Raw genomic sequence first — 12,282 nt, 5'->3', positions numbered from 1 at the left:
CAGAAGGTGAGGACCGGCTAAGATGTCCTCACTCTGTTGCAGTCTCAAACTGGTCCTCACAAACACATCTGTACAAGAGCACACTAACACACAGAGGAGCACACACAGTATGTCTCTCACACACACACGAACGCGTATATACCCACAAACAGGCACACCCACACACACACGCTGTCCTTCTCTCTCTCTCTCTCACTCACGCACGCACACAAACACTCTCTCACGCAGCCCCCCCCCACACACACACATACACAGAGGCGCACACACAGTATGTCTCTCTCACACACACTCTCTCACACACGCTGTCTCTCTCTCTCACGCATGCACGCACACACACACACACACTCTCTCTCACGCAGCCCCCCCGCGCACACACAGTATGTCTCTCTCACACACGCACGCATAAATGCACACACTATCTCTCACACGCACGCACACACACTCTCTCTCGCTCTCTCTCACTCACACACACACACACACGTGGGTTCCAATGTTATAGCGAGGTGCATTGTGGGATTTCAAAATGGAGCCCTTCATGCCTCAGTCAACCGCCATGTCCGGTGTTATGTAGCCGTCGGCTGGTGCCTGTGAGGCGGACTGACTGTTACATCGTGACCCCCACCGCTGCCAGCAGACAGTGAACAACATGGCGGTTTGGTGCGTCGCCAGCAGAGCGCTCACAGCTAGCGGAGGTCTCGGTGTTTATGCCAGAAAACGCACCGGTCGGTATTTGTGCGTCACATCGGTCGCCGGTGCTTCCGCTCCAGCAGGGACCCGAGTCAGACGGTGTGAGTACAGCCGGGACGCGACACCTGTCCCGGGTCCGTTTGTGTGTCACCAACTCTCTCACAGGAGCCTGCTGAAGATCCAGGGCCCGGACACGAGCCCCTTTCTTCAGGGGATCATAACCAACGACATGGGGCTGCTGGAGGAGCCTGGACCTGGAGCCATGTACTCGCACCTGCTGAACGTACAAGGGAGGACACTGTATGACGTCATGTTGTACAGGTACAGTGGGAGACATCGGGCTGTTTAAACCTCTCAGGAAGCACCAGGGTGTGTGCACTCGCTTATCTGTGTAATGCACTCGTTGGCAGTGGTCGCCTGCTGGCAACGCGTCCTGTTTAGAGAGCTGCTGCTGCTGCTGAGTGTCCCGCGAGCCTCGAGGTTTAAGCCTCCCTGTCCAAGCCACCTTCAACTGGGCACTTTCAAAACAAAACACAGTTCACTTTTCACTGTCAAATATAGTTTTATCATTTCTTCTCAGCCGTCTGGAAAACGGTGTCCTCTCACATGACCCCCAGTCTTTCAACCCAGTATTTAAAATACCCTCAATAACGCCACCACCGGTGCACTTTCCAGATTCACAAAAGGTCGTCACAGCCTTTTAACCACTGAAATTGAATCAGGTAATCTTGACAACTGATCAAAAGTTGGGGAAATTCCCTCAAGTCGATTTCAACATTCACATTCAAGAGGCCAAAACATGTTTTGTGATGCCCTTTGACCTTTGACCACTTAAACGTAATCAGATCATCAGTTAGTCTAAGTGAATGTTTTTACAAAATTTGTAATTCCTGCACAAAGGCATAATTTATTATTTTGCATTGGTGTTACTGATTTAATACTTTAAAAGTATTTTATTTTGCTTTACTAGAACACCTTGTCTAATCACTCTTTTCCAGAGGGATGTTTGTGTAAACATGTGCGATATGACAAACAAGAGCTCTGAGGTGGCATGTTCACTAGCACCCACAAAAATTTAAAAACTTGAAATCAAACTAGTAGGATTTCTTTTTAGTGGTGGATTATCTATTTTAAGAGGCACTCAACTTTGCTGTTTTTCCTTTCAGTCTGAAAGAAGCTGATGCTGGACACGGCATTTTCCTGGAGTGTGATGCTACTGTCAAGGACTCGATCTTAAGACACTTGAAGGTGTACAAGATTCGGAGAAAGGTCAACATCAGCCCCTGTCCAGAACTCTCTGTTTGGGCGGTGCTCCCCCAGCAAAAACTCTCTGGCCAGGAGGCCAGTAAACCTGAGCTGTCCTCCCCTGAAAACACTCTGGTATTGGAGGCTGATCCTCGAACTCAGGAAATGGGCTGGAGGTTGGTGTTGGACAGTAAAATTGACCCTTGGGATATCATTGCATCATGTCAGAAAGGTGACACAGAGGATTATCACAGACATCGCTATGCAATAGGTAAGACTGGTTTGTAGTTGAGTACATACACTTTGTATTGGAGGACAAATGTGGTGAGAAATGTGAATTTGTGTCAACACGTGATATTGAAGTTTTGTTTGTCTCCTCTGCTGTCATTGTTGTCCAGGACTTCCAGAGGGAGTGAAGGACCTCCCTCCAGGGGTGGCACTGCCACTAGAATCAAATCTCGTCTACATGCAGGGCATCAGTTTTAGCAAAGGCTGCTACATCGGCCAGGAGCTCACAGCCAGAACCCATCACACGGGGGTGGTTAGGAAACGCCTGATGCCGGTGCGCTTGTCATCTCCAGTGCAGGACCTGGAGGAAGGAGCTGCAGTGCAAACGCAGTCAGGCAAGCCAGCTGGGAAGCACCGAGCAGGGATAGGAGAGCTGGGTCTGAGCCTAATCCGCATGGCTCATGCAAATGAGGTGTTGACACTCAAATGTTCGGATGACAACACAGTGACACTTAAGGTCTCTGTGCCAGACTGGTGGCCTAAAGATGTGAAAATTAACTAAAGGCTGTGACATACATCACATGTGACAGATGACTTGCAGACAGAACACTGAAGTACAGTATGTACATTGCTTTACAGATGTGGCACTAACGTATATTTGTGAGATTTATTTTCCCTTTGCAATAAAATCAGATTTTTATTGTGATTTTTTCCCCTGAATTGTGAAGTATTAAGATCTTGTTAAAGATTTGTTCTAGCTTCATACAACAGCGTGTACCAACTGTCATATGGTATTAGTGGTCTTTTAAATCTCAAGATAAAAGACTCAATCAACGTGTGTATTTTTAAATTTATTTATCTATTCATCTTTCAGTGCAAAAAAATCTATTTCAAACATTCACAGGCAACATTTGAGATTGCAATACATCTCAAACCAAACTCAAACAAACACCTATCATCTTTTTTACTCCAAACAAATTGGCACTTCAAGCTCTTTCCAGGTGACGCACGTTACATTGCTGGGACCACACAGAACATCTTATTCCTGATAAAGGAGATGCTGCCCTCTTGTGGATTGAATGGTGTCCCGAATTTGCTGTAGCATGGTTTCTGGCTGCAGAGCCAGTGTTGAATGATCGAGCCGCTTAAAGTCCTCATTGCAGAGTAGACATTCAAGTACGTGAGCCACTCTCTGTAGGTCGAAGGCAGCATGGTAAGGTCCGAGTGTGGTAAGTGTATCCGAGAGATGCCGTGGGTAATCGGGGGAATCCCCCGAGGAGCAAGCGTTCAGGAAGGCCATTCGGTTGTCAGAAATTATTTTCAGGAACGAGGCGAATTCAGCAAAATTAATACCAGAGCAGGCCTTCATGATGACCTGAATTGAAACACACAACTTACTTGTTGTTTACACACAGGGTAGCAGAATGTTTCCAGACAACATACACACAGATCAATCTTATCTGAAAAAAAGTATGTGTACCTGACAGTGCTGATGCCACGAATCCATCGTGTTTCTCCACTCGTCTATCTCTTTTTGAACAGATGACAGCTCATTCTGAAGGAACTGCCACATGATGTCAACGTTGCAGCCATTCAACCAGTTGTGATTAATAGAGATGGTATCTTCCTGTAAAAAAATTCACAATCATAAACTGCTGATGCTAATAAAACACTTTTGCACATTAGAAATAATCCCAGTGTTTCTCTTTTTTTCTTAATAATTTTGCTGTCGTTCTACAGTTCTAATTTACCTCTACAGTTCTTACCAAATTGTAAACTTGATGATGCCAGCCACTGGGCACAAAGATGATTTCACCAGCCTCTTGAATAATCTCAAGAGGTTGACAGGCTTCTTCGCAGCGAGGGAAAAGGCCTCTGTCTTGAAGATCCGACGATGTCACGTCGTAAGGGAGGTTGCCGTGAGAGTCTCGTAAAAACTCCTCCTGACCCGGGGGATAAAGGAGCCATTTCTTCCTCCCACAGATGTTTGCTGACCAACTGTAGGAGCGGAACACATCGGCGTGGAACGGTGTCCTACAATAATAAAAAAAGAAGTTAATCTGGTTATCTTAAAAAAAAAAAAAATCATATGGAGCTATGATCACAGGCTCTGCTAATGTAATGTTCAATATTTCATACCATGAACCTTTTGGTCCCATGTAAACAAAGCGGTAGTCATCCACCTCCAGTGTATCCCAGTATTCATTGAGCCAGTCAGAAGAAAAAAAGACTGGTGTGGTGTAAACACTGTGTTCTGCAAAGTCCCTGAGGGAAAACAACAGTGGTCAGTTACACATATTGCAAACTACTTTCACAAAAACAAAAATGAGACTCACATCAAGTGAATTAAATGTACACCTTGACATGTGCCAGTCTTTAAGATAGAGACATCCTTTAGGTGACGAGTGGCCATTTTGGATATATTCTTTCCAGTAGTGTATAAATTCTTTAAAAGGCATTACTTGTTTGGGGTTTGCATTGTACTCCTTTGCATTGCAGTTTGCAACAGGAACAGGAGTCTCGTCTGTAAGAGAGGAGAGAAATGCATCAGATTACATGCACATCAGCAGCAGCATAATGATACATGATAGTTAATGCATTGGGAAGAGGATTATTTACCAAACTCTTGCAGCAGTTTCTGGAAATGAGGCTTCCCTTCCTCTGTCACCCACTGTTTTCTACACTTCCAGTCCTCTGTAAACCTCCGGGAAAACATGCACGGGTGATTGGGGAGCAGGTATTTCTTGAAAAACTTGGAATAGCTCAGCTCCTTGTCGATGTAGTCCACGAAGTGTGAGGACCAGAACTGCTCGTACGACTGTCGGGGCATCTTGACCAGGCTGCTGCAGTTGCGGTACGCCTCCCGGTCCATGATGGTAAACAACACCTCGGCTAGCCTGTTAGCGAGGTTAGCTGTCACCGTCCGGACCGCGACACACGGACAGATAAAACGCGTTTCTAGCTACGTCTTTTCTCCTATTTGCTGTTAAATCGATTTCATAATAAGGTAGAAAACCTACATTATGTCAAAGGGTGTTGTTTTTATATTTTTCACAACAGGTCGCTTCATTTGACTCCATGTCAAAGACGACAGGTTCCTGGACGTCGCACACGCACTAACACCGTTTATAGTTTATCACGATTACTTATTTATATAAAAGCTGCAGTTACCTGAACGGTGCACATTATATTAGCTTATTGGCTAGCTACACACAGCTAACAATGTGTGTTTTCCCATAAGTAGCCCGTCGCTGTTGTAGCCCGTTTTAACAGCGGCATTTTCAAGTCGGACAGTAAACACTGACGTACTCATGTGCGACAAGGTTGTGGGGGGGAAATAGTTGCAGCTAATCCATTACCTTTATTACATTGGTATTCATACAACGATGCGCGCTGTATTTGCTAAGTTGTTAGCAATAAATAGCTAACGATATATTATTCCTTTAAACAGCAGCATTTTCAAGTCGGACAGTAAACACCGACGTACACGTATGCGACCCAACTTCCGTTATAAACATCAGCGTCCGTAGTCTGAAGACCAAAAGGGGGAAGATAATGGCAATTAATGTGGTTTTGTACGGTTGTAACCCACTTATAGGAAGTGACATTAGCTAAAAGGGCTTTTAATGCACTTGTAATACGGTTAGTTGGGTGGAAACCTGAAGCTGCCTGTGTCTTAATCTGACGAATGTATGTTCCCTCTCACTTACAACCGTGTCTTTATGATGTGATAAGAGGCTGAAACAGTTCATATGTATGGTGCTGGTGTCGTATTGAATCTGATCCCTTCTCTTCCAGGTGTAATCGGTGTGCCTCTCTCCCAAAATGAGCCGGGACACTCCCATCCACAGCTGGACGGGCTCCTACTACATCAACAGCGAGAAGCGATGGGAAAATGGCACCCTGTCCATCACCAGAACCACGGTCCGCTTTGTCTCCAATCAGACCAAGCAGAGCCTCGTCAGCTTCCGCCTCTCCCGCATCGTGGAGATCAAGATGGAGTCGTCCAGCTTCATCTTCAGCACTCTCACGGTGCTGGAGGAGGGCAACGTGAAGCACTGGTTTGGTTCCCTGAAGCCCAACAGGGTGGTGGTTTTTAATGTGATGGAACATTTCTGGAGAGATCTCCTCCTGCAGCCGAGCTCAGGGGCCCGCGGGGCTGAGTCTCGGCCCTCTAAGGGCAGAGAGCTGATCGGCCTGGTGGCAGGGGCCCAGAGGAGACTGGAGGACACTGGCACAGTCCTCAGCCACCAGGGAGAGCAGTTTGATAACATGATGCAGGGACTGGAGAAGATCGACTCTGACCTGGGCGTGGCTGACAAGTATTTATCTCTATATTCACTTAAATATTATTCATCTTATATTTTAAGTATTTTTTTTCTGTGTTGCTATACATTTTTTTGACAAACGATCAAATGCTCACAAATGTTCTGGTCCGTCTTCTCTGTTGCAGACTTCTGTTAGAGCTGGAGTCTCCCCCCTGGTGGCCTTTTGGTAAACTCCCCTGGAAGACTCAGCAGGAAGCCAAGGCTGAGGACGCAGCGAGAGCCGCCACGTCTGCTGCTGCTTCAGCCAGCAGGGAGTCTGGTAGAAATAAGGTGATCTCAAGCATCCCAGCTGTAGTGTCCAAAGGTGGAGACTCAGACTTGAAACCAGGCTGCTTGTTGGTGCTGGTGTCCTCGTTGGAGGTGCGAGACACAAACTGCCAGCTCATCCATCGCTTTGAACGAAATGAAATCGATGAAATCAGGGTGACGAGCCCTTACGAGATCTCAGTGAGACAGCGGTTCATCGGGAAGCCAGATATATGCTACAGGTTCCTGTCTGCCAAGATGCTTGAAGCATTGTCGGTGCTAGAGATTCAGTACAAGAAGAAGATTGCGTTCACAAGCGAATACACTGCTTTCCAGGCAACTCCACTGTCATCTCCATGTGGCAGAGAAGGGACAAGCTATGGTGAAGGTAAGGAGGAGAAATATTTCACTGTCATTTCCATGTCTAGAATAAGTTTGACCACTGTGTGGCAGTAAAGCTCTACATTTCCACCTCTGGGTGTTTTTGAGAGTGCGGCCTTGTGACAAGACGCTTCATCCACATGAATTTCAAACAAGGTCATTTCTGTATCTTCTTGACAGAAATGTGTTTTGATGAATGACTTCACCCTGATTGCCTCAGTTGCTGTGCTTTGAGTTTACAGTCTGGTTTCCTCATAAACAACATATGTACTCTGCACTTTTTCACCATCTCCACCCATGGAAACAGGTTTGTTGCAGATGTGCCAAGACACAGAGCTCCCACTGGAGGTCCCGGCAGGAGAGCTGTCCCAGTTGCAGGTGCATGTCCTCCATTCATCTGTCAGTCAGGCTGAGGCCCAAGAGCTCAAACAGGTGAGGTCCAGTTGGACAAGTCTTCTATTGCCTGTGTGACTCAATGACTTTCACTGCTGTTGCATTTAGATTTTTCATATTTGCATATTTAAGGTACAGAATACAAAAGCCATGTCTGTGCGTACAGGCAACTGATTGTCTTGGCAGCCGTTATAGTAACATGTACTTTGATCGCTCCATTCCAAACCACGTTTCATCATAATGATTTTTATTTTTTATCCTGTGTGTTTAAAATGTTATTTGGTGAGACCACAAACCAAAGTCCATCCTGGTTTTAAGAGAGGAAAAGAGACATGGTCAGTCATTTGCTCAGACTGAGCAGCGTCTTTCCATTCAGAAGCTCCCAACACTGAGAACTGTTACAGACACGGTCTGTGGTGGCAAGAGCTACACAGTGACGCAAATTCAGACCTATGATTCAGACAATGTTTGTGTGTGTGCGTGTGCGTGTCACACACTATTACAGGTTGCTTAGAATAAGTAATGGGAAACCTTCAGCAGGCTACTCGCATTGTATTTAGATGAGTGAATGAACGATAACAGTCTACACTAGCTACATTTGTTAAGGTTCTGCTACTTGTTTACCAAATTATATGATGCTTACTTGATATCAGGGTAGACCAAGTAATTTAAACACCCACAGAAGCAACTAAACAGTGAAGCACTGCCAGAAATATGGGAAATGTCCCATAGAACTATAGTCTCGCTAATACAGTATTTATTATGGCAAATATTAATAAATTAAAATGTACATCATCTGATATATGTGGACAATGATCCCTCAGAGATGTTTTTGAAAAATTGTGACCAAGAGGTATGGACAGAACAGGCAGGACCTATTGCAGTGGACAAATCAACATTTAAAACTGCTAAAATCAGTTGATAACAGCCATACAAAATAAAAACTGTTTGCCTAACAAAAATTGCAAATCCCTCTACAAAGAGTAATAGCAATGACAGGTTGAAGTAAACCATTCTGATTATGATTGACATATAGATGTTTATTTATTTGGGGCCTGAGAAATACTGGGGATTTATCCCACCTTTGTTTAAGCAATTCAGTCGTGATTCATCTCAAACAAGCCACTGTTGACACCTTTTACCTCATATTTAGTTAATTATTACACATAATGACAGCGCACGGAGGTTTACTGGTATTTTTGCCCCTATAATCATTTTTCAGATAGATTTATCGTAGCACTAACAGCACTTGGTTTGTTCATACAACTTGACTTGTCTTTGGCATATTGTCTGCAGCTGATAATGGTTCAGACATGAAAGGCTGCTGCCATATTTGAGTTAATGCTACGCTTCTGTACACGACACACACACACACCCTACTCTTCATGTCAAGATTAGAATCTGCAGTAGGGAAACTTGTACAGAGGGTCACTGGGTTTAATGTCTTGCCCTAAGTGCTTTTGCAAATATTCCACTTTATATTTGCATTGTTATTGTTTGAGGTTGGAAATTCCAACTTGTTAAAGGCACAAACTGGTTCATTCATAACTGATAAGCATTTCTGTCTTTTTCTTGTACTGTATGTCTTCAAACACAGACCTGAAGTCACCCCACTAATGCTAATGACACATGGAATTTGAGCTCATATGTTTTTTTTCTATTAGTTGTAGCCTAAATGTTTAATTTTTGAGCTTTCTACATGACTTAGAGTCCTCTAGCCTTTGTTTAAGCAGCAGCTAAAAATATTCATTTTCTGTGTTTTCCTTTGACACACAAAAACCCACTGCGAGTTGTGATTCAGTTACTCTCCCAGTAGATATTGTAAAGTCACAGTCCTGAGGGAGTGTATACAGTTGTTCCTTGGTGTGTATTGACATACTGTCTGTTTTTCTAACTGCTGTCTGGACCAGTTTCTGTGCTCAGTTGCAGTGTCCGCATATAACGGACACAAGCTGACATAATGTCAGTGGGTGTGCGAGTGTGTGTGTGTGAGAGCATATGTAGCATAACATAATATTAGTTTAGAAACTATGGTGGTGGGGTTTGGAGTGGGTGTTTATTAGGTTTTGCTTGGCACATCGCAGTGTATTTAAGTTGTTCCATCAACCATAACATACATAGTTGCTGGACCATTGAGATGAAGTTGCAATTTTCTTTAAACCAACTGAAAGCAGCAAACAAGCAGTATTGTATGATATCAATGGTCCCAGCAGACGAGCCAAGACCTCTCTGTGAATGTATTCTCTAGATTCATATACTGCATAATATAAAATATTACTATACTAAATCAAGATTAGTGTTGAATTTTTAGCATTGATGTGTGACATGAAGCTGCAGGATATTGTCTTCAAAGCCAAAGTGAGAAGAAAGAACCTTGAATTCAATGAAAATCTCACTCACATCGAATCCTCTTTCTCTGTCATCAACACACTCAGTCTCTAACCCACTGACCCCGTCTTCACACCTCTGCACAGATGGTCCACATGTCCCTGCCTGCAACTGCTCACCAATTTTATTATTAAATCCACTTTTATTTGTGTCCTGCTCCTTAGTTGTTCACTGGGGGCTGTTGTGCAATAGCGTTAACAAATGATGCGTGTCTCTAAAAGTGTGTACTTATTTGTTTGTGTGTGTGTGTGTCTGCGCAGATGCTGATGCAGCTGAAAACCCTTGCCCTGGAGGCAGAGACGGAGCTGGAACGGCAGGATGAATCTCTGGACGTCCTCACCAGCTCCACAGACCGAGCCACCATGCACATAGATAAGCACACTTGCCGTATGAAAAGACTGCTGTAGCTCTGAAAGCCCAGCTGATGCACGTGGTCACGACGTCCCTCCTGAGAAATGCACTGTAAGCTTCCTCATTGTCCTCGTGGGATTGGTACATTTAGAGAACATAACAGAACAACAGCAGGGACACGAACATGCTCTATAATAGTTCATTATATCCTTGTTGCATTTGATCGTACAATTGCAGGATGCAGTAGTGTTCGCTTAACACTTAACAGTAATCAACCAAATCCCTGAAATTTGCACCATAATTATGACTTTAAAACACATGCAATTGTCTTTATTTTAATTTGTTTTTACTTTAAGTGAAAGTAAGTTATTTATAGGCTTTGTGGGCTCGTACATTTGTTCGATTTTTATCTGTGATCTGCCTTTTAAATGTGTGTCTTGCAGCACTTAGCAGCTGTGGGTCTCTTGGTTTATTTTCCCTGGAGAGGAAGATGTGCTCTGAAGTTGACCAGTAGTTGTTGGAGTTTCATGATAATTGGCACTTGCTCACCAGAAGAGGAAGAAGTACAATGTTCAGTAATTGTGTTTATGGCCTGGTTCGGTGTATTGAACCCCATTGGCAATGTTCGGGGTGGGAAGCCAGTGAGAGATCGTGACAGGACAAGCCTGAATCCTCAGTGCCTGTCATGCTCCCCCAGTGGAGCTGGCAAGTGGAAAAAAAAAAAGCTGATGACTGTGTGTATCAGACACACAACACTTTACACCCTCCCCAGACCCAGTGGGAGTAATCAATGACAGCAAATACAGGAAAGGACTAAATTGACATTGGAAAGCAAAGAAGGAAATAACTTGCTAATTTATTCTCTCTGCACAAAGGAATTCAAAAGAAATTGCATGTTTACATAACTATAAGAAAAACATAAGAGAGACAGAAACATGGTGAAATAGGATTTTTTATGAAATAAAAATGACAAATAATAATCGAACAGATAATGTTTGCTCATATCATCAGAGGAGTTTCTGCTTTTCTGTTGTATCGCTATCCTCACTTTTTTAAAGATGCATTTCTGTCCTGATGAGTTGTCTTTCAGGTCCAGAATCCCTGTGACTTAATGTTGCATGTCTGAATATTACTGCTTTGTTCTGCATTAAGTGGAAATGTCTCTTCATTATCAACAAGACTGTAAATGCGCAAGTAGCTTCTGGGATTCGTTGAAGCAGAACAGAAACACTCCCTCTCTTAGTTTTTACAATATTGTACATGAAATTAAATACACACATCGAAGCTAAGGTCCATATCTACTGTATATGCTTTGCTTATAAGACTGATAATACTCTAATTCCTTATTATATGTAATGAACTGACATCTTGTAATTCTGTAATTTGACTGTAGTCTGTTATCACTTTGAACTTGTAATTAGCTCTTAGTTTAATTGAAGTATCTGTACCATGTTTGAAATATGGTATTGGGGCTGTATGGATGCGACTTCATGCTGATGATGCCAAATTAATCTTGACACTGTAACATAACTAAATTATTGACTACAAGGGAAAAAAGTACACCTGCATCTTTTTTATTACTAAGAAAACACTAAAGGAAGCAGCACAATAGACACTGTAAGTCTTTGGAATTCATTCATTTTATCAGCTAAGAAGTTGTCACCATTCAAAGTCTGTAATAACAAACAATTTAAAATAAAATAAAGTTTCAAATGATCATACTTAAGATCATTAGTTTGTTTATTCAGATACTTTTTTGGTACCTGTTGCATTTCTCATGGGGCAGTTTTAGTGTCTTTGAGCTCATTGTTTTGGTCGACTCTCAAGCAAAAATGTGATAAACCAACTGTGTGCTACCTTCATAGCACCAAATGGAAAACGGACAAAGTTAGCTGGTGGACACATTGGACCCTCAGGAATTTGCGGCGACCAAATTACAGCAAAAGTTAAAATCCAAATAAATTGTGGCTCAAAATGAACGTTCTTAACAGAAGCATTGTAGAATCATGTTTTACCATTTTTCTCCATATTACAC

The 12,282-nt window shown here is 43.2% G+C and overlaps 3 protein-coding genes across 6 annotated transcripts; 2 read left to right on the top strand and 1 right to left on the bottom strand.

The window, feature by feature from the left end:
- The first annotated feature begins 492 nt into the window (after nucleotides 1-492).
- On the top strand, nucleotides 493-2,786 carry iba57 (iron-sulfur cluster assembly factor IBA57). Its single transcript, XM_034613542.1, has 3 exons — nucleotides 493-1,008; nucleotides 1,854-2,203; nucleotides 2,331-2,786. Exons 1-3 carry the CDS (start codon nucleotides 647-649, stop codon nucleotides 2,720-2,722), a joined length of 1,104 nt encoding a protein of 367 aa, XP_034469433.1. The 5' UTR covers nucleotides 493-646; the 3' UTR covers nucleotides 2,723-2,786.
- Nucleotides 2,787-2,995: 209 nt separating this feature from the next.
- jmjd4 (jumonji domain containing 4) lies at nucleotides 2,996-5,118 on the bottom strand. The gene is made up of 6 exons (XM_034613537.1): nucleotides 4,780-5,118; nucleotides 4,519-4,684; nucleotides 4,300-4,425; nucleotides 3,927-4,194; nucleotides 3,641-3,787; nucleotides 2,996-3,535 (listed from the first exon to the last, which is right to left on the bottom strand). Exons 1-6 carry the CDS (start codon nucleotides 5,030-5,032, stop codon nucleotides 3,200-3,202), a joined length of 1,296 nt encoding a protein of 431 aa, XP_034469428.1. The 5' UTR covers nucleotides 5,033-5,118; the 3' UTR covers nucleotides 2,996-3,199.
- Nucleotides 5,032-11,968, top strand: snap47 (synaptosome associated protein 47). Of its 4 annotated transcripts, none has more exons than XM_034613540.1 (5): nucleotides 5,032-5,167; nucleotides 5,959-6,482; nucleotides 6,614-7,122; nucleotides 7,423-7,547; nucleotides 10,157-11,968. In XM_034613540.1, exons 2-5 carry the CDS (start codon nucleotides 5,986-5,988, stop codon nucleotides 10,301-10,303), a joined length of 1,278 nt encoding a protein of 425 aa, XP_034469431.1. In that variant the 5' UTR covers nucleotides 5,032-5,167; nucleotides 5,959-5,985; the 3' UTR covers nucleotides 10,304-11,968. The 4 variants fall into 4 exon arrangements, with proteins under 4 accessions (XP_034469431.1, XP_034469430.1, XP_034469432.1 ...); XM_034613539.1 differs by lacking the exon at nucleotides 5,032-5,167 and adding an exon at nucleotides 5,556-5,718; XM_034613541.1 differs by lacking the exon at nucleotides 5,032-5,167 and adding an exon at nucleotides 5,683-5,802.
- Nucleotides 11,969-12,282: the final 314 nt, after the last annotated feature.

This window comes from Hippoglossus hippoglossus, chromosome 17 (genome assembly GCF_009819705.1).
Source record: "Hippoglossus hippoglossus isolate fHipHip1 chromosome 17, fHipHip1.pri, whole genome shotgun sequence".
Classification (NCBI taxonomy): domain Eukaryota; kingdom Metazoa; phylum Chordata; class Actinopteri; order Pleuronectiformes; family Pleuronectidae; genus Hippoglossus; species Hippoglossus hippoglossus.
The sequence above is the reverse complement of the archived record's forward strand: the minus strand, read 5'-3'. Positions and strand labels throughout refer to the sequence as shown.